The 22545-nt window shown below is 36.3% G+C and overlaps 1 protein-coding gene across 1 annotated transcript in view; it reads right to left on the reverse strand.

Moving 5' to 3' along the window:
- The window catches only part of LOC129282279 (uncharacterized), a 42993-nt gene extending 27795 nt beyond the window's left edge, over window positions 1–15198 (reverse strand). The window contains exons 1-7 of the mRNA XM_064113316.1: window positions 15118–15198; window positions 9530–9831; window positions 8303–8431; window positions 7284–7447; window positions 6429–6728; window positions 5530–5738; window positions 1462–1801 (exon numbers count right to left, since the gene is read on the reverse strand). Coding sequence (XP_063969386.1) covers window positions 1462–1801; window positions 5530–5738; window positions 6429–6728; window positions 7284–7447; window positions 8303–8431; window positions 9530–9803 — 1416 coding nt within the window. The 5' untranslated portion in view covers window positions 9804–9831; window positions 15118–15198. The remainder of the gene's footprint in view (window positions 1–1461; window positions 1802–5529; window positions 5739–6428; window positions 6729–7283; window positions 7448–8302; window positions 8432–9529; window positions 9832–15117) is intronic.
- Between the last annotated feature and the right edge of the window lie 7347 nt (window positions 15199–22545).

Below are 22545 nucleotides of genomic sequence, written 5' to 3' on the forward strand. Positions count from 1 at the left end.
AGAAAAATGTTGGTGCGAGGTCTCTTCTTACAATTAGTTGAGACTGATTTATATCAAGGTCATCAACTACGGAAGGTCAGCGTCGACATCAATAAGTTCACTCACAGTGTTAGCAAGTAATAAAATACATTCTGCATGCATCCTCGTTTCGAATAACCATTATACTTCTTTTTGTTTCCAGACCTCCTTGATGGCAAATTATGACATTGATGGCTGTTCATACTTGTGAAACTATTTGCAGGTCGTAAAGCAATTAAACAACCCAGAATGCAGCTGCAAGTCTATTCATTTTCATAAAGACTTTTTCACTGATGACAAATTGACTAGCACCAATGTCTTCATCCATTCCCAATACAAAGTTTCATTTTTGTTCCTTGTATGTCACTTGGCAAGCACATGGTTCACTGAACATTCTTGAAATACTTCTAGCTTGTACTTTTTAAATGACATATCAAATACCACACCCCTTCATATTTGGTCTATTAAAGTTCACAGAAAGTTTAATCGTACATATGAAAAAAAAGAACAGACCATATCCCCAATCACAATCTTAGATGAGCATAGCATGATTTTCGCCTTTGTCTTATTTTTATTTAGATTTTAATGTTATCCTTTACCTTTCTTGTTCTTTCTCTCCCTATACTCATCCACTTCATTTCATTATTTTCATACTTCTTCATTGTTCTCTCTTTTTCAATATTTGCTCTTTCTATTCTCAACTCTATTTATATTCTATCTCCTTCCCCTTCTCTCTATGCCCATTCTGCTCTTAATTTACTTCTTTAAATTATCCTCTCCTCCCGCCCTCCCTCTCCTCCTCCATTTTTCTCCTCCCCCTCCTCCTCTTTTTCTTCTTCTTCTTCTTCTCCTCCTCTTCTTCTTCTTCTCCTCCTCTTCTTCTTCTTCTCCTTTCTTCTTCTTCTTCTTCTTCTTCTTCTTCTTCTTCTTCTTCTTCTTCTTCTTCTTCTCCAGCTTCTTCTTCTTCTTCTCTGGCGTCTTCTCCGGCCCGTTATCATTCTCCTCATCTGGTGTACATGTAGTCTGCTTCCTTACAGACATTGTTTTTATTTTGTGCCATCTCAAGTCTCTTTTAGTGATTCTTTAAAATCAAGCTTTAGTCAAGAAAGTGAAAAATACTTCCAAAGTGAAAAAGTAGAATTTTCTGTTCACCATGTTCTTCTTCTTCCTCTTCTCCTCATTTTTCTTCTTCTTCTTCCTCTTCTTTCTCTTCTTTTCCTCGCCATTTTCTTCCTCTTTTTCTCAGCTTCTTAACCTCCCTCTCCCCCCCCCCCTCCTTCTTCCGTTTTCTTTTTCTTCTATTCCTCTACCTTTTTGTTCCTATTATTCTCATTCTCTATTTTTTTTTGTCTTTACTCATCCAAAGTCTGATTGACTCACAGATTTTCATCATTCTCCACACGCTAAACATTCTCATGTCATGCCGTAGAGCCCGATACTTACATTTTGCAGCGAGTACCCGGCACCGGACATTTCCATGTGATAGATATTAATCACGGTGTTAGCTGCGCTCCCGTCCTGTCTGAAAACCTGCTCGCCGCCCACGCTGACCAGTCTAAGCGTCTCCAGCCATTCCTGGGGCGTCGCAGCCAATAGCTGTCCGCAGACGCCCATCATTCCCGGGCACTTTGAAGTCTGCATCTGACGAACTGCCGATGTCGCTGTCTCAACGGCTTCTTTGACGCCCTGATAGTAGGGGTTTCTGGTGTAGCTGTCGACAAACTGCTGGGCTTGTGTGGGTCCGCACTGTGGCCTGCCGCCACTTGGTGAACCTATATTACAGCTGGTGAGAAATAAAGACAAATGATATGATTTTTTTCAATCCGTGTGGAGTTAAAGAGAAATGCCAGTAGTTGCAGTAAACACTGATTTTATGAGAAAGTCCGTAAAACCAGGCTTAATTGTCAGTATATCATCGAGGATCTAGATCTGGTACAGTTACATAAACTGACCTTTGTGAAATCTTGAAATCTACGCTGAAAAATGTTCACATTGAAGATCACCAACACAGATAGGCACACGTGGGACAGTGTATTATTATTGCTGAAATAAAGACCCGACGGAAGTGACCGAATCCGCGCTTATTTTGCTTATTTCTCAGCAATTACACAATTTCTTCCAGAATCCTTTGGCACATATTTTTTATTCATACAAACAGACACTTGGGTGGTCATTATATTAGATTCTGTAAAAAGTCATTTTGAGATCGTTACCAAAACTGGAATTTATCTTTAACCCATTGCCTACTGGAACCGAGAAGTCCCTATTCAAAGCACATTGGAGTGACAGAAGTTGGTTGTCAACAGGTTATTTTTATTTGGAGAATGCAATAAAATACTAAAGAAATTGTATTGAACATTCATTCATGCATGACTTGAAAACGAATAAAATCTTAAATAGAAAAAGAAACATACATGTAAATTCATTAAAGAAAACTAGAAATGAAGTGTCTGTCAAGCATAGATGATTTTCAGACTCTGACTCTGATCTTGACCTATAATATATTAAATGTATATCAGTGAGAAGTACCTCTGCAATAAAATCTTGAGAATCTGTCCAACATTATTCAACCAACTGAGGACAAAAGGATGGGGAGGTGCAATGCTTTAAGCACATTTTAAATTATGGTAAATGGCCCAAATGTCTCTAATTTATTCAATTTCTTTATTTAAATGTGTATGCCTTGAAACAGGTATGATGTGGAGGATAAAGAATAAAATATTTTTTTATATTCTTTTTATTGGATAATTTTTGCATTTACCCCCTAAAAATGAATTCATTTTAGTCAGGGACCCTCTGTATTTTTGTCCTTTTTTTTTATTTTATAAAAACCATATAAGTGATATAAGTTTATTCAAACCAATCAAGTGATATAATACAAATATTTAGACAAAGGTTGGCAAAGAGAATATAACATGAAAGGTTTGGGACCCCATAGAAGCAGAGCTTGTGAAAAGGGCCCCTTGATGAAATTAACATAAGAACATAAAGAACAAAGGAAGATATATAAAACATTATAGCAAAATATTGAAGATAAAACAAACATACAAACAAAACAAAAATAATATAAGATAAGATATAAAATAATAAAACATTGTAGCAAAAATATTGATGATAAAAACAAACATACAAAAAAAGAGAATAATACAAATATATTTACAATGATAAACTCGAAAGTAAACAAAATATTAATTTCAGACATTCTGCAATCTCCAAATAAGAATTTTCGACATGCTTTTTTTAATATTTGACTGGATCTTATGCTTTGCGGTAATCTATTCCATATCTCAAGCATGGAATGGGTTGAAAATGTCTGGACTAAACTTTGTATGTAGCTTTGTGATATCGACAGGCCTGCAAACATTTGAAAATGAAAAAAGGAGTCCTAATCACGCGGCACCGGTTTTTCTGCTAGATGTCAGGTGTGTCTCCCTCACTTTTTTTTAATTAACGTGTTTAGCATTCTTATATTTAAACATTGAGAAATCACAAGTGTTGAAAAACTATATTACTCTTATGCCCACCACACAAATACGTATATGGGCTGATAATTCTTTTTCCATACGTAACGCTATTTGATTTTTATGACTGTGTTGATTTTTCTCAACTATTATTTTGAAAGTTATGAATGAGATCCATATTCACATGCTATATATTGTTAAGAAATGTCTATTTTGATACCACTTATCTGTTTATTTTATGTTAGGTGCCTGATTTTGAGACTTATTTGGTCTTCTTTGGCTCCCCCACAATAATGTACATTTCTTAGTATTATTTTTTAATAACTCGGTTCACTTTCCTTTCCTTTTCAATTATGTTTGTTTCCTATTTTGTACATATTTGTAATTTTTTTAAATGATTTGATTTGAATAAGCACATGTGGGACAGAGTAACATTATTGCTTTGGAAAAGACTGGACAATTTTTTGAAATGCTATGCTTTAATATTTTGCTTACTTCTCAGTGATTAGACCAGATCTTCCAGGATATATGTTTTCTTCATACAGACAACTGAGGTGTCTTATTTTATTGGATTCTGTATGAACTCATTTTAAAATCGTTTACACAACTGGCATACATTTTTAAGTAGGTTGGACCTGAATCAATCCTCTTTCATTGGAACTCTCTTAAGATTGTCTAAGGCTATTTCAGATTTGATTACAATCATCTAAAGTTTTTTAAATCAAATTTCCTGATTTTTCCCAGACTGGAAAAAAGAAAAATAATTTCCCCTGATTTCCCTGATGGGCTGGGAACCTTGTAGTAGCATATTTTCAAACTTAGTTGCAGAGCCTATCTAGCATTCACCTGAAAATACTAGGTATTGTTTCATAAAATGTGCACACCAATTAATTCTACAACAAACTTGATTTCATCCAATCACATGTCGATTTTTCAATGGCTTTTAACACAGTAATTAAAACTTGCTATGATTTTTTCAAAAGCAAATTTCATGAAACATGGCAGAGAATCAGGGCAGTGTTTTATGAATCATTTTGCCCCTTGACTTTCCCTGACAAATTTTAATCATAGTTTCAATCGTAATTGACAATATTTTGTCTTCCTCTATGTTCTTCATGTCATTCTCCTCTTCCTCATCACTTTCTCTTTTTCCTTCTTCCTCACTCGAATTTCTCTTTCTATTTTGAAGTCCTATCCCCCTCTCTCCCCCTCCCTCTTACTCTCTCTTCCCCTGTGCTTATCCCTCTCTTCCTCAATCTTCCATTTATGAGATTATTATATCTCTTAAGTATATTTAAGTTTTTGTCCATTTGCCTCGCTATATTGTACTTCATAAATTTGTGTAAATTAACCCTTTCAGCATGTGCTGCTGGTCAATTTTCATGTGTATGATATACAAATAGATAAACATATAAATAAATAAATAAATGAATAAATAAATAAAATAAATAAATAAATGGATGGATAAATGAATAAATAAATAAATAAATTTGGCCTGAGCCAGTCAAATGTGATGATTTCAGTAGCTTATAACAGCTATCATGAAACACTCTCCAAAAGCAAAAGACCAATTCGGTATGAAGGTGCTGCTTTTTACATAATTTCTAACTGGAGGGGGTGTTCAAGTAAGCCTAACAAAATATAGATCATGCACTAACATAGCAACAGACCTGGTCATTGCACTACGCATTGAAAGTCCTTACGTTTGTTTTTAGGTCCAAGTTATGGCTGACGTAATGTAACAGTGCTATGGGTCCCATCTTACAGACAGTTACGATTGATCCGATCAATCTCAACTGTATGGAAATCCATCAATGTCATAATTTTTTGTTCAGAAAATTTGCATGAAGCCCTTTGCAAACAAAGAGCAGCATGCTAAATTTTCAAGAAAACAATGAATGTATGAATATACAGCATATCTAGGAGATATTTTGAACAAACACGCATCTTAGATGTTGACGTTGCTGGCTTTCCATAGATGTGGTTGATCGGATCAATCGCAAATCTTTGTTAGACTGGGCCCTGGTATCATTAAAAAAAACATCCTTACCCTAGAGATTCCTGATAAACTTCAGCAAACCAAGGATCTGCAGTGGCGTTGACAGTGTCTGGCGAGAGAGCCCTGAAGTAATTATCAAAGTTCGAGTTGAAGACGGTCATAGGGGAGTAACTCTCCGGAAGGACACCGAAGGCCCCTCTGGTGACCATCGGGAACTGGTCAAGGCTGGAGGGATCTAGGAGAGCCCTATGTCCAAGAACCTAAAAGGGCATAATAAACAAATATTCTTGTTCAGTAGATAAGAGGGAGAGCTGTTTCTTTGGATATATCTAAATGCTGTGTCAGCTTGAATGTAATGACAGTAGATCCTAATTCTCAAACACATGTGACATTTGTTTGAGCAATGTTTGATTGATTATTAGAAATGGCCGAAATATCGAAACTTGGTTTTGATCTTCTGCCATAGGTATACTAACAATCCCTTCCTCTTTCCTTCATTCTTATTTCCAAATATTGTTCTTATTATATCTTCTTCTCTCTCTCTGATCTCTTCTTCTTTGAGGAGAAATTGTCTTTCCTCTTTTTGTCTTCTTTCTCCCTTGTACGCTTCCCCATTCTTTCACCTTCCTTCTCTCATCCTTCAGTGTCTTGCCCTCTCTCTCTATTCTCTTTTCACTCTGTATACCGCTGCCATTGTCCGTATACTTTTTATCCCTCCGATCTCTTCTTTTTCTTTAGGAAAAATTGTCTTTCCTCTTCTTGTATACTTTCTCTCTTGTACGCTTCCGCCTTCTCTCTCTTCAGCCCTCTCTCCCTTTCCTCTATTTGCATTTGTCTATTTTTCTCCCTTCTCTTATACTTTCTCTGTCTCTTTTCTCTATCCCATCCCCCCTATCTCTTCCTCTCTACAAACCTTGGTTAGACACTTCATCTTTGAGAACGTAACTCACCCACTGAAACTGTGCCGTATTCGCTCCATCAGCAGCAGCATAGAGTCCTTGCGCAAGGTCCGACGATGTGAACAGAACCACAACCTTGACATTAGGTTTGGCCCCTATGTCACTCAAGATCTGACTGAATACGTTCGCATCGGTGGTTCCCTCAGGTATCGTGCTCTGAACAGCCACGCAGATACCATTGGATTCTGCCACGTCCAGAAACGTCTCACCGGCTGACCTCTCTCCTGCATTATCTGACATCACCATGGCAATGTAAGACCAACCCCTTCGCTTTAAAATGTCCACCAATACCTATTGAAAGTTGTGAAAGAAATATATCAAAATCATCATCTTTTCGGATTTATCAATTTGGGGCTTCATGGTGCATCATTTATTTATTCTTTTGTAGGCATTTGATTCAGGACCAACCAAACTCATTGTTTCAGCAAATATGTTCTTGCTGTTATCAGAAAAATGTGGGATTAAGAATGAATAATAAAGCTTTTTAAATTGAAAGAAATCCATTCATTGATAATCAGCAAACAGTAACCTACAGACTATATAATACTGTATGGCTCTCATACATGGAATATATAAATCCTTGGTAAATATTTTCTTGGTTCATCAAATTTTATACCTTTTTTTTGCTAACCATGTCAGAAAGGTGTTAGTTTGGGTGCATGTAGAGCATGTGAGCTATTTATTTTCATTTGTCATGTTCAAGTTAACACCCTTTTGTCAAAAAAAATATTTATCAGGTTAAGGCAATATTGATTCAGTGCCATAATATTTCAACATCAATAAGATATGTATCCGTAGAGCCTAGATATGGTTTTTTAGAAGAAATCTTCAGTAATCTAGTCATACCCTTGCAATATCATCGTCCGAAGGGATGTTCCGAGAGAAGAAGGAATACTCAGGATCAAAGGTCAGTGAAGCTTGAGTAGCAGTGTAACTGATGGAAGGGACCCTAGCATCGGTCAGCAGAGAGCCAACGGCTGGACCTTCGTTGACCAGATGCCCAATTACGACTGAAAATTAAAATATGGACAGATATTAATGGATTGACATATTCTAATTGAGTTTTATTGGTAAAAATCATCCTCCATCAATATATCAATTATCCGTTCACAGCTAATGTATGTTTGACCTTAAATGCAATACTTTCATTATGACATCGTGTGTTTGTCTCTGGTAAGGAGGGGGGGGGGGGGTTCATGCAAATTTTAAATACAGCATCGTTATATTACTGTGTGGTAGTTGCTAGGGGCAATGAATAGAAGAATTATTATTTGTGACAGTTTTCACGGAGAACTATAAAGTTTTTTTACTGAATGTAAATGCTGCATTATCATTCTGCTTTGTGATGATTCTCTGGGGGAACTGGGAAGGGGTAGAGGGTCCTTCTCCAGGTCCTTGGTTTGAATTAAACATCATCACATACCGTAACTGTATCCTTTTTAAAAGTTTTTTTCTTAGTAGATCATGAGTGGGTGGGGGTACGGGAGAAAAAGGCATATCTTAACTCTTTACCCGCTTTGTTCGACTACAGTCACATACAGCAGGCTGCCAAGTTCGACTCAAGTCACATTCTATTCACAATACAGACAATACAGACAGAGTGCATTAAGTCTATTGTTCATACACACATACACACAATAGCGATGCGTGCATCGCATTGTACTGTGTACACACAAAGCTTTTCTCTACAATAAACCAATCTGAGCTGGATTAACGTAGTCCATGCAAAACCCTTCTTAAGGTTGCACCTTGAAATAAATGTGGCAAAGGAGTGATTCTGTCCGTGGCGGGCAAAAAGTTAATTGGGTTACATAGAGAAAATCATTATCGTATTTAATAGTTTCTGAAGAGAAGGGACACCTTACTTGGTTTGAATGCAGCATTATCACATTGTTGCGTGTTTGTTTGTCTGGTAGGTGTTCTATCACCAAGGTATTCCATCGTTCTCTCCACAGCAACCTGTCTAGAATTGCAGGTATCCCAAGCCTCCAAACCTGTCAATGTAATCATCAAATTTTACTCATACAGTACCGGTAATGAAAACTTTCATTAAAAACATTCATTCATCGTAGAAAATTGATGTTGATTCAAATTAAAAAAAGAATAATCAAAATGAAGATGATGAACAAACATAATAAAATAAGAAAATGTCAATGGTGTGAATTACTACATGGTACTAACTTAGCTTAGTTCATTTTTTATTATTATTTTTTTTTATATGTTTTATTAATTTTCAAAGGTTTACAATTATCGAATCAATAGTTCATTTTTTATTTTGAAACCACCAAGTTTTTTTATGAGAGAAAGCCATTTGAGTTACATTTGTAAGTAATGCAGAAATATCATAAGATATGATAACAATAATTTGAAGAGATGAAATAATAAAAACAAAAAGAATGATTAAATGTATACCCCCCCCCACCAAAAAAAAAAGGAAGATACACAAAATTGGGGTTGCAGTTATACATGCAGCAGTGAGAGAACTAAGAGTTGCAAACAGACAGAAGAAAACAATTATGGGTCACTAAAATTCAAGCACAACAAATGAAGAATCCAATTGGACCTAGCTAGATTTTACTCAATTTTTATTTTAGTTACGTACACTAGCGTACCTACGGAGGGGGGGGGGGGCAGACTGCCCCCCCCCTGACGAGTCACCCATGCAAGGGACATATCCCTGCCCCCCTGACTAGTCTTGCAGACCTTTTTTTTCTTCTTCTTTTTTTTGCTTGTCAAATTTTTTTGGCGGACGAGATCCTTTATTTGCCCCCCCTGTGGAAAATCCTAGGTACACCACTGACTACATAATTTATTAAAACAAAAGGTTTGAAATTATTAATTAATATTATCGTGTGAAAGTTTTAATGAAATATAGATCCAAGTGAGTCTGAAAATGGTTTTCTGGCACTGGATTTCTCATGCATTTCTTGATTTCACGCAACTCGGCAATGGCTTTGTTTGGCTCAAAAGGCAGAACTTTCAGCAAATCACGATGAGTGGATAGACCACGCCCTCTTCGCAAATCCCAACCTCCAATCCCTACAAATGGCAGACACAAAACATATAACATGGGACTGTAGTAGACGTTTTACCAATTTTGATTCCATTTGTGGCTGATGAAGCATCATTGTTGATTGTATGAATGGCAGCTTCCAGTAACTGAATGTTCTGATAGTCTGAGATGCCAGTTCCACATGAAAATCCGTTTGCACTCGCAGAATAGAATGGAAAGAGAAACCCTAGCGTAATATCTCCAGGAATAAGGCCCCTGCAATCTGTTTCACACTGCGGATGGGCGAAAGGGAGCGATGCAGCAAATATCAAAAGAACCGCCCCTTCGAGTTCGAATATTCGTCGAGTGACCATGGTGCCAGCTACGAGCTACGTCAATTACCTGCAAATAAAGAAAAATATTTGATGCATTATTTGAGAGGAAATTAAAGTGCAGAATTAATATTCTTGTATCCTTCTACCTTCAAACAGCAATATGGATTTTTTTTTTAATGAAACGGACACCACGGCCTCTAAAATTACCGGTATATCTTGAATGTGATGGATTACATCGGTAGAAGAAAATTATATGAATAAAAATCATCGGCAATTCTTCATGGCTGGAAAATTGGGTGGTATTCCTATAGAAATGTTTTAATGTTTATATTGTACCCCCCCCCCCTCATGAAACGGTGAAATCCCACTGCCTACTGTAATTCTACCATATTATCCTAATTCTATATGTCGAGGACCCCACTGGAAATAAGCTTTCGAGCTTTCGTGGGTCATCCTGTGCAAGCCTGTTGTTTTTAATGCTACTGTATATATGTTATGGTGACTTGCCAAATAAAATCAATCAATCAACCGCATGGCCCCTGCAAAAATCCTGTGGGAATTGCAAGATTTAGTAGTCAGGAACAAGACATTGTGACTTGGCTTCATTCCCAGAGATGAGTTTTGTACCATTCAATTGGTAAAGAGACATTTTTGGAATATAAAAATACCTTAATATTTCATTTTTTTTAATTAAAATAATTTACCTCGAAGAAATACGTACTTAAAGGTCAAGTCCACCCCAAAAAAAGGTTGATTTGAATAGATAGAGAAAAATTAAACATGAATAACGCTGAAAACTTCATCAAAATCGGATGTAAAATAAGAAAGTTATGATATTTTAAAGTTTCGCTTATTTTTCACAAAACAGTTCTATGCTCAACTCAGTGATATGCAAATGAAAGAGTCGATGATGTCACTCACTCACTATTTCTTTTGTTTTTTATTGTTTGAATAATACAATATTTCAATTTTTATGAAGTCGACAATTAGGACCCCCTTGCTTGAACCACAAAATGTTAAAACAATGGAATCCCACATGTTCAGGGAGGATGAAACTTTGTATCACATGACAATGACGAGAAAATCAAAATATTTCATATTTCATATAATAAAATACAAAAGAAATAGTGAGTGGAGGATGTCATCGGTCCCCTCATTTGCATGCCGACCAGGATGTGCATATAAATGTTTTGAAAAATTAAGCAAAACTTTAAAATGTTATAACTTTCTTATTTTACATCCGATTTTGATGAAATTTTCAGTGTTATGTTTGTTTGATTTTTCTCTTTCTATTCAAAGCAGCTATTTGTTGGGGTGGACTTGTCCTTTAACAATCATACACAATACACCATATACAATGAGTGCTATCGTGAATCCACATTCATGTTTCATTTGAGACAAACCATGTTTTACATCATGGGAGAAAAATTAAATACTTCTGTTCCATATATTAAATACCGAATACTGATTTTGTGATTCCCTCGGTTCTCCACCTCCCATATCTTGTTAGCCTATAAAAATAATTTTCTTTGGAGAATTCATTGAAACTTTAAAATGTGATAACTATAGACTTAAACCATTCTACATCCGAAGTTTGATGACTTTTTCAGTGATATGATTTTGTGATTATCTTTCGTATAATTAGGCAATCAATTAGTGCATGGTTTGGTATAATTAACCCTCAGACTTCAATCCCCCTATTGGCTTCCTCATTTGCATATGTCTATTCATGATGTACATATCACTGGTATTTGACAATTACCGAAAGTTTGAAATCTCAAATTCTTAATGTCTTATCCCGAAATTATCAAAATTGTGCTTGTTTGATAAACCATCACTTATTTGAAATCAACTACTTCTTGGGAATGTTAGGGCTGCCCTTGACCTTAAAAGTTTAAATACTCGGGTCAATAACCAGGGGTCAATATCATCATCGTCTCACATCATTCAGTGCACACTATTTTAGCACAAATGTAAATAGAGCCACCATGGTCATTCTTGGTCAAACCACGGACCTATTATTTCGTAATATAGGTCCATGGTCAAACGCGCTCAGGAGAAACAATGGACTCTCGATGGGGTACGTCACATTTCAATCACTCGTAAAGTGCCGAATTACCCTATATATAAAACGGTCTACTTTGTCTTCAAACAGCTTGTTCTACTTATCTGATAATATACCACCACATGGGTTAAGCACAATTGGTCTACTGTTAAGTTGGTCTAATTGCCGTTTAGCCTAGACTATACTTGGTCTATTGGTCGAACACCTATTTAGTCTAATTCTTGCTAATGCTCAGTTGGTTTAATTTGCCTTTCTTCTACGTATGTCACTTTGTAGAATTAAAATTTGTTCCATAAATAGCCTATTCGCCCACAGACCGTTGAATATTGAATACTTCAGACGAAATGGTTACAGCCTTTAACTTGAAAATTGTGGGTGTAGACAAATCGGCAATTTCCCATCAAATTATGAACTACCCCTTCATTTTTTGTATTTTTGTTCTTATTTTGGGTCATTCGAATCTTGTATACATATGCAATTTTGAGCTATATATTATAATTATTATCAATATTGATTTTGATATGCTTTAATGAGATGTACAAAGAAAAACGAATGATATCTAATCAAACTGGATCACACTGATACAGTCGCCCCATTAACGTACGTGGGGGTTCCCTCCGAACTCATGCAGGGGCCCGTTTCATGAAGGACTTGCAACTATTGTAACTTTGCCATTATGGCAACTACCATGGTAACAGGGCACAGCAGCCAATCAGAATCAAGGCTGCCATGATTGTTGCCATCATGGCAAAGTTACAACAGTTGTAACTCGTTATGAAACGAGCCCCAGATGAATTGTTACACTCCGTGACAGCTATTGTTTGGTCTGAGGGACAGGGTGGATACAATTATTCATGGAGAATTCGGTGAGGTTGGGTTTCTATTCAGTCTATGTTTATATTAGAGGTGAAGGTGCTGTTCCCAAAAGTAGCTGAAGAGCATGGGCACGAAAATGTTCCCATGGATGAGATCTTGACCCCATCTAGCGCCCCACCCCACCCCTCCTCAACTTTATTTTGCGAAATATTTTCTAATAGATGTTATTTTCAAAGCGCGTAATCATTATTTGTCTTATAAATATACTAGTTATGAATTGGACCTAATAGGTCCAATTCATAACTAGTATATTTATAAGACAAATAATGATTAAGTCTTCACATAGTATGTGAAGACTGTATTATGTAAATGAAACGCATATTTACAAATTACTTTTATTACAATCACAACAAATCATTCTTCACTTGTTCTTTCCAAAGGTCCAATTTAAAATAGAATAATTTAAAAATGAGCAAAAGGTAAACTCTTCATTCAAATAAATATTGAAAGGAAAGGTGGAAAAAAGTAAATAAGATTAAAGTTTACTTTGTCTTATCGGTAAACGAAGCGCTGGCCCGATGCATTATCAAAGGTCGACTTTTCTATTGTATTTTATAACATGATATTACAACTAAATTCAACATTATGCTTAATTGGTATCGAAAGCACGGTATTTTTGTCTCCATGGAATACGTATTTTTTTTATTCATTGCACATCATGCAAATTGTTTTGATAACAAACAAAAAACATAAATACTGAATATGTCAAGATCCAAGATTCATTGAAATACTTAAGAAAAGTGTTCATATTTGATCGCTTATCACTGTTTCACTCAATATTAAAAAGTAATAAATCAAGTAACCGTTATTTTCTAAATGTTTGATTTTTTCCCAGCTTCGCTTGATTATCTTTTCTTTTATTCATTCACAATTCAGCTAAAATAAAGATAAGTAGGCCTATATCCAATTAGCAGAATTCCTGAAACTTCCAACTGTTCGGGTCTCTCTCTCTCTCTCTCTCCCCCTCTCTCCCACTCTGTTTTGTTTCCCGCTCTTTCTCCCCCTCCACTGATATATCTATCTATCTATCTATCTATCTACCTATCTATCTATCTATCTATCTATCTATCTATCTATCTATCTATCTATCTATCTATCTATCTATCTATCTATCTATCTATCTGTCTATCTATCTATCTATCTATCTATCTATCTATCTATCTATCTATCTATCTATCTATCTATCTATCTATCTATCTATCTATCTATCTATATATCTATCTATCTATCTATCTATCTATCTATCTATCTATCTATCTATCAATCTATCTATCTATCTATCATTATCTCTCCATCACTCCCTTCATCTTTCTCCCTATTTCCCTTTCTATTTCGTTATTACTTTCTCTTCTTTCCAATTACCCTCTCTCATTGATATTTGTTCACCTTTTCCTTCCGCTTGTTCCTATGCACCGGTATAAGCCGAAAAGAGTCATATCATGATTAAAATATAAGAGGTTTGTTGTTTTCGCTTCAATCTGCAGTTAAAACACGTTAATGTTCAATGTGAAGCTCGCACAGACATGAATCAAAATAAAGTTCAGGCCTACATCACAAAGGCATAGAGTTGTATTACATGTAATTAATCTTTCAGCATAATCTTATGTCCAAACCCAAATCTTTCAAGATGTTGTTATGGTAGTCACTACAATAACTGGATTAACTATACATTCAACTGGATTCATGCTCAAATTTCTACCATGTTGTATTTGTGTTTTGTTTATATAATTTATACAAATATTTAATAGGAGGCGCATTCTACAAGCTTCGCTTTTTTGCAGCTTCCTCCGTTTCCGACATGATACATGGTTATCTTGATTATTATGCATATAAAGTTTCTTTGTTTTATTGATTATATATCAAGATGTATGTAACAAAACTTATTGTAAATGATTGTTGGAAATGAAAAATAAATGAAATGAATGAAATGAAATAATTGTTTTGAAATCTTTATGTATGCATGATGAAATTATTGGTTACCTCTAGCAAATTGTCATTTGATTAATAGCTTATTATCATTATTATTATTATTTGTTTGGCGTCACCTGGGAGACGAAAAGCGAACTGAATCATTATGACCCGCAGGTCTCTCCTCCCGATTAAACAGTAAAAGCTCTTTAACATTGTTTTTGTTAAGAAATCAACAAAACTAAATGTTAGGAAATTGTTCACGTGCCCCTACACATCTCTTTGATCCGAGCATGCATAACTTATTATCACACTTTTAACAGTATTCTTTTTTTCTTCTGGATGACCAGGGAATTGTTAGTCTCACTAAAAATTCCCAGGAATAACTGTACAAGCAGTCGATTCAATTTTCAATCCTAATTTACAAAAACTACTTTCATTCTTTTACTAACCCAATGCGAGGTTACGGGTATACAAAAACTCAGAGAGAGAAATTTGACTTACCGATTTTACGAGAAATGGTATAGGTCTACACAGCCAGCCCCATATACAATATCACGAGCAACAATGTGTGAGCAAATAGAAAGCGAGCGGTGTTATGAATTCACAGAAATTAGTTCATAACCTTCGGCAGCGGACGAAGAAATGAACTCTCAAAAAGTATTGTTCATGAGAACGATCCTATATAATGAGCAAGTTCAGATTGAAGCGCACCCCCAATAATGGGTATCTCAGCCAAACAAAGTGCAAATAGCATTGAAGCTGTATGTACGATTGCATTAATGATTATGAAGAAATGCAACTTTTTCACACGAGGAGAAGACAAACTTCCAAATTTAGGCATTATATTTATATGACCCATTTAGCAAGACATTTCAAAATCGACACCTTTTATTACTCATCGATCGATTGTTCATCTCCATTGAAGTTTTATCCTGTTATAGAGCTCGAAGAGATGCTCTATTGTTACAGCAATGTTCATATATTCATTTCAAAATGTTTCTTTCCTCTTTTGAATGCTTTTTCCGCAGACCTTGGGGGAAACAATTGGCGATCAAAATAGAAAATTCTTCGGGTGACTCTTCCCTTGGCAACGCCAGGTACAAACCGTGACAATGGGAATCGTCATTATATTTAGAACAATAAAGATGCCAATACAATACATTTTCGGTGTGATGGATGCCCTCCTCTGATTTCTTATGGGTAAAAACAACAATTGTTCATACGTTACAAGGTCGTTCTTATATAGAAGTCTTTTTGTGTCACTTTTGTATATTAAATTGGAGGTGCATGACTGACGCCAAACACGTTCTATTTCTTGACCTAATATTACATGACCTTTAATATCATGTTATTATATTAATACCAGTGGAAAAACAAAGGCAAAAATATGCCCCAAGTCTGCCCCCATCAGCAGTGGCGTAGTGAGCCAAAAAATTTGAGGGGACTTTATATGAAAAGCTGCGAGCGAACAAAAAACATCCCAAATCCGACCTTTGCATTACCAAAATCAAAATTTGTGATAGATTTTGACACGATTTTCAGAAAATAATATCGTATTTCCCCTACTCTCTTTCTTTTCTTTCTTTCCTCTTTTTTTTTTTTTTTTTTTTTGGGGGGGGGGTGGCAATTCGAAGAGCATTATGCGCTGTCAACAACATAATTTCAAAGAGGTGAGAAGAAGTACTTACTCATTACCCCTTTTACCCATTTTTTCGTCTCCCTCTCCCCCCTATTTAACTTATCCCACATTCCACCTTCATGCACTCGCCCGCTTCCCCCTCTCGCTTTCTTCCCCCCTGTCTCTCTCCCACATACGCACACACACCCATTTACCATTTCACCACACACCTCTCCTTCTTTATCGACTGCTCATTGAATAAAACGTTATAAAGTCTTTACCAAACCAGAAAGATATGGAAAGGAACAGTAGGGGAAGGCGGGGTAAGTTGAGCATAGGGGCAAGTTGAGCCACCACCCCCAGGCCATGAGTCAGACATTGTGGTGGTGTCATGTATTGATGACCCATACATAGCCCTTAACCCCACCACATTGTTTTCAACTTTGAAACAAAAGTACTTTTTAGAGGGAAAAATACAAATTTCAGCCAAAAAAGTAAATAAAAAAAAGGTGTGAAATAGATTAGTGCTTTTTACCCACACACGTCTTTAAATATAATACAGAAATAAGAACAATATTGTTAGTCCAGGTATGGATTCTCATTCTTGTCATAGTCTTTTACATGATGGATGCATAAGAAAAATTAATGTGTGAATGTGAAAATATCGCATTATCATGATTAAGTTCGGACTGGGGTAATTTGAGCCAGCAAACATGGGGCAAGTTGAGCCATGGAATTCTTATGGTAGTGTATAATAAACAAACGTTAAAAGGCCATCGATATGCAGGCAGAAAGGAGCAAATTCACATGACAGTTCTCTTACTTTTGTTAATATTTATAGAAAATTAGCAAGTGAAAAGACTTTAAATAAAAAAAATGACATGCTGGTTCTTCCCGCATACATTTTGTACATAGTTTTTGTAGCTCAACTTACCCCAGAAGGTGGCACAACTTACCCCACAGATGGGACAAGTTGAGCCATTAGACATCGTTTTTTTCAAAGGTCACAAGGCCTTTCAGTGAGGGGGTAGAAAGTTATATTAGGTGGAAAATATTTCCAAAGAATCAAATTAAAAGGCAAGGTACTTAATACTACAATGTTATTAGCCACATCAATTCTAACATGCAAAATGCAAAAAGTGTCAGAACTTACCCCCTCTTTCCCATACATTCCCGATTTATACAATGTTTTACAAATACGATAACCTGATGGTGTCCTCATCCGAGCATGATTCCGTGATATAACGAAACAGAAAGTTTTTTTTTACACTATTTTTTCCTCTCAATGTTTTCGTTTTTTTCCTCGGGGCGGGGATGAGAAGGAGAGACATGGAAATAAGGGAATACAACTAGTGAGTGAAAGAAACTAAAAGGCAAGATGAGTTTAAAGGTCAAGTCCACCCCAGAAAAATGTTGATTTTAATAAATAGAAAAAAATCAAACTAGCACAACGCTGAATATTTCATCAAAGTCGGATAATGAGGAAAAAATTAGAATATTTCATATTTCATATAATAAAATACAAAAGCAATAGTGATTGGATGTTTTTATCAGTCTCTTCAATTGTATACCGACCAGGATGATAACTGACACTGTTAAGCGAAACTTTAAAAATTCATAACTTTCTTATTTTACATCCAATTTTGATGAAATTTTCACTGTTATGCTTGTTGGATTTTTTTCTTTTCATTCTAATAAACTTTTGTGGGATTTGTCCTTTAATGAGACGTCTTCTTCCACTAAAATCAGTTTTCACTAACTAATCGAAATTTGAAAAGGAATCAAGATTGTTTCAGCGTTTGCCTACATCCTACATGTATCCTTCCCTTTGAGCCCGGAGGGTCAGTCAAATATATTGCTGTACACATGCGTGAACAAATTATTTCCAAACACCCCCTAAACGAGTTTTTTCTCGGTGTGCAAAATAATCCCCTAAACAAGTTTTTCGCGGGCTTTATTTACACAATTTGGCCCCTAAACAACTTGTCGCCAGAATATGACCTCGGAGAAAAAGCTTGGGGATAAAACATACCCTAAACACGTTTGGCTATAGTCTTAAAAAAAAGCTTTAGAAAAAAAAATACATACCCTAAATACGTTTGACCCCGCGATTGACCAATCTTTCAAAACCACCCTTTTTCTTGAAAATCGGTGTTTTTGATACCCTTAACGAGTGCACGCGCGGCCCGCGTCCTAAAACTGAAAAAAAAAAACCCACCCTTTTCAACGCGTTTTTTTTTTGGTCACGAGTGTTTACATCAATATATTTGACTGCCGCCCCCCCTCCCCAGGCGTTTGAGCCCTCACTGCAAGACGAACATTTCCATCGCAAACTTCTTCTTCTTCTGTGTTGAATTCCTCCGTTCACTGGAGAACTGCAAGCCTTTAGTTGCAGTACAGCATGGTAAAAATAATGAGCTATTAGTCACTGTTTGCAGCCGCTTGATCAACAAGGCGCTGTCTTGAGAAATGTATATCAAACACAAATTGAAGAGTATCAGGATGAAAGTCAGGAAACATGCCACTTCATTCTGCGAATACAGGCCTGTATTCTTTCCTATCACATTCCTTTACCATAATAGTCAGCCATTTAGGGTTCCACGCCGGTGGGTGGGGGCTTAATCACAAACAAATAACAATCAATCGTTTTCATATTTAATATTCCTAATTTCCTTGCTAAAAATTCACATCTGACTCCTATTTTATCAAGGCGATGATGAATATCCTGGGTAACAAGGTGTCTAATACCCCTTCCATAAACCCAATTATGCGGCTAATAGCAGCATAATTTGGTCGTAAAATCGGAGGAGGACCAGAGTTATCCGCATTATTTTGATGCTGCAATTATCCGCATAATAGCGGCATCGGGACCAGATTATGACTTTATGAACGCATTTTCAAATAATGCGGATAATTGCCATGGTGCGGTCACAAGGTCACCCTTTTCCAACACAACCTCATCGGAGGGGGCGTGTGCAGTTGTCATGACGATTATCCGCCTTTTTCAGGACGGGCGCTCGTAAAAATAGTGCGGATTATTTTGGAGTTTGTGAACGCAATTTTTATTGAATTATCCGCATTACTCTTAGGCGGCTAATTGGAGGATGGGTTTATGAAAGGGGTATAACTATCACACAAACCTTCAAAGGAATACGATGTACATTATGATCATATTAAAATCAATTTAGTTTATTGTTACAAATCCTCGAATCATAATATACCTTTCGTCATTCGTCCACATCGCTCGCTGGTACTAGAAACAACAATATTTTCGGTGGTAAGGAAATTTGTCACTCTAAATGCAAAAAAAGAAGCTAATACCCCTTTCATAAACCTATCATCCAATTAGCCGCCTAATAGTAATGCGGATAATTCAATAAAAATTGCGTTCACAAACTCCGAAAATTATCCGCATTATTTTTACGAGCGCCCGTCCTGAAAAAGGCGGATAATCGTCATGACAACTGGACACGCCCCCTCCGATGAGGTTGTGTTGGAAAAGGGTGACCTTGTGACCGCACCATGGCAATTATCCGCATTATTTGGAAATACGTTCATAAACTCAAAATCTTGTCCCGATGCTGCTATTATGCGGATAATTGCAGCATCAAAATAATGCGCATAACTCTGGTCCTCCTCCGATTTTACGACCAAATTATGCTGCTATTAGCCGCATAATTGGGTTTATGAAAGGGGTATAATTAGCTCTTTTGCATTCAGAGTATATATAAAGATACACATCTAGAGAGTGTTCCATCAATATCTTTAATTTAGATTGGGCCGGGAAGGACAGGTGACTGAATGTTACCATGGTAACCGTCGGATAATACATATACTTCGTAGGATAAAAGTGGCTATTATGGAAGCTTACCACCCAGATGTTCAGATGATCATGTCGTCATGTCTACATCTCTTCGGGAAAAAAAGATGAATTGACGAGGTCTTGGATCTCGTCATGTCTACATCCTGAGGGAGAGGTAATGACGTGACATGCTTTTAGATAATATCGCCATGTCTACATCCCGTGGGAGACGATCAGAAATTGGATCGCGTCGAAAAGATGATCGGAATAATGACAAGATCTTGGATCTCGTCATGTCTACATCTTGTGGGAGAGACGATGAGATGGCAAGATCTTGTATCCAAGATCTTATCATCTGATCATCTCTTCCACTGGATGTAGAAATGACGAGATCCTAGATCTCGTTATCTCATAGGGTATTATCATTGGCTTGTTAATCGTCAGTTGGCCTACCCTTTTCATTTTCACGTGTCAATTTTTTATTTTCTGCACGATTAATTCTCCAGAAGCCACATACTATTTTTTATCAAAAATTCTTTATTCTTTCGGAGTTAATGATAGTTCTAACGCTTCACCCGGAGGACGATACAAACCCACTCATTTTCTCCGTCACTCTGGAGCATGCCTCAAAAACGTTTCCCCAATCAAATTCCCCCGGCAAATTCCTTCACGGACCCTACTAACCAAGCATCCCAGTAAATAATGAAAACAGAGTTATTGAATATATCAAGCTTCGATGAAGTTATTGTGATAAACATCAAAACCAAAATTTGTTACGAAAGATGACGTTACAGTCATCGACTAAGTTGGGAGAATGTTTCGTTGGCATGTTATGATCCGATAACTAAAGATGGCGCTCTTCACTTACATGTTACATATCACTTGAGCACAGATCACTATTGAGGTGTATGACTCTGTGACCTGCAGCATGAAATATAAAAAATGCCGTGCATATTAATTGGTGTTTTCATTTTCTTTCTCTTTGTATAATATTAGTCAAAATTGAAAAGAAAGTGAAAAATAGTTAGGCTTTAATTCAATAAAAGGGTTTAGCCAAATCTATACTCTAAAATTTTGAATCAATGCAATATAAGCCATAGAACACTAACGAAATTTCAGCATCTTGCTCTGTGAATTTTACTCTTTTGATTTAGATATAGATATTTTCAGCCCGGAGTACGCCTTTGACCTTTGACATAAATTTCAAAATCTAAAGCAGAAGAAAATCGAAAGAATAACAAGAAGGGGGAAAGCCATCAGGGTCCCGTAACACAAAGGTTGGCGATAGAACGCTTATTTAAAAGAACAATTCTGATTGGTTCATAGTCAGTCTACTTAGCAAAATGCGCATGCAACGAGAATCTTTATTGGTCATTTAATTTAGCGATTAATCACTAATCTTTGTTGTACGACGCCTTCAGGGGCCCGTAACACAAATGTTAGCAATGTTCGTAGAATTTTTTTATTTTTATTTTTATTTTACAATTGATTGCATTGACTACAATGTATATTCATTCGTAAAAATCAAGCGTACGATTTATCACAAACTTTTGTGTCAAGGGACCCAGCAGAGCCTTTCATCAACATTTTGTTATCCGACAAGTAGCATAAAAATATAACAACTTTCCTTGATTGATTGGCTGAGAAGTGCCGCATGGTGCCTGACAGTTCTTATGGTAACTGTCAGTAGCGCAATGAGCCAAAAAAGATTTGAGGGGGCCAGACGAGGCTTTGAAGAAAAATTGAACTTTTAGATTAATCAATCGATATAAATTTATGATAAATTTTGACATTCATAATTCATATAAAAATAATATTATATTTCATCCCTTTCCTTTCGTTTGCTTTCCCTTTCTGCCTTTATTCTTGGTTGTGATTGTTTTTTTTTAGTCAAGACACGCTCCTACCCCCATTTTTTTCGCCAGTGGTAACTTTGTGGTAAAACCACTGATCTGAATACTACAGATTTATTTTGGGATAAAACATCCGACAAATCCTTCGAGAAAATGTCCCTGATGTTGTTCTGTCTGTAATCAAAGAGGGCGCTATACTACTTCAGAGTAAGGATCTTGTCGAGTTCGTTGCTCTCTGAGCCATTCGATTTATGAGTCCGTATAAAGAGTACTGGAATAACCAGGTACACCTTATGCGTAGCATCATAGGGGGGGGGGGGGGATTGCAGGGGCGACAGCCATTATGATTCTTAGGTGATAAAAAAAAGAGGGGAAATAATAAAAGGAAAGTGAAGAGAGGCACAGACCCTTGGTTTTCGCAATTCCCGTAGTGCATATTAATGCAGAGTCTGAAGTAGTGAGACTAGATTCACTATTGAGTTTGGCATCTAGTCTTCACTCTAGACCTGTTATTGGTTAAAGTATCAAATATGAGTCTGTGCGTGGAGACTACCTCAATGTAATCCTATACATACTATAAAAGAAAAATGCTATTTATTATTTTTTTCTCTTTTTTTTTGTTAAAAAAAATAGTCACATTGATGCAATAGTTAAGA

Source organism: Lytechinus pictus, chromosome 18 (genome assembly GCF_037042905.1).
Source record: "Lytechinus pictus isolate F3 Inbred chromosome 18, Lp3.0, whole genome shotgun sequence".
NCBI classification, from domain to species: domain Eukaryota; kingdom Metazoa; phylum Echinodermata; class Echinoidea; order Temnopleuroida; family Toxopneustidae; genus Lytechinus; species Lytechinus pictus.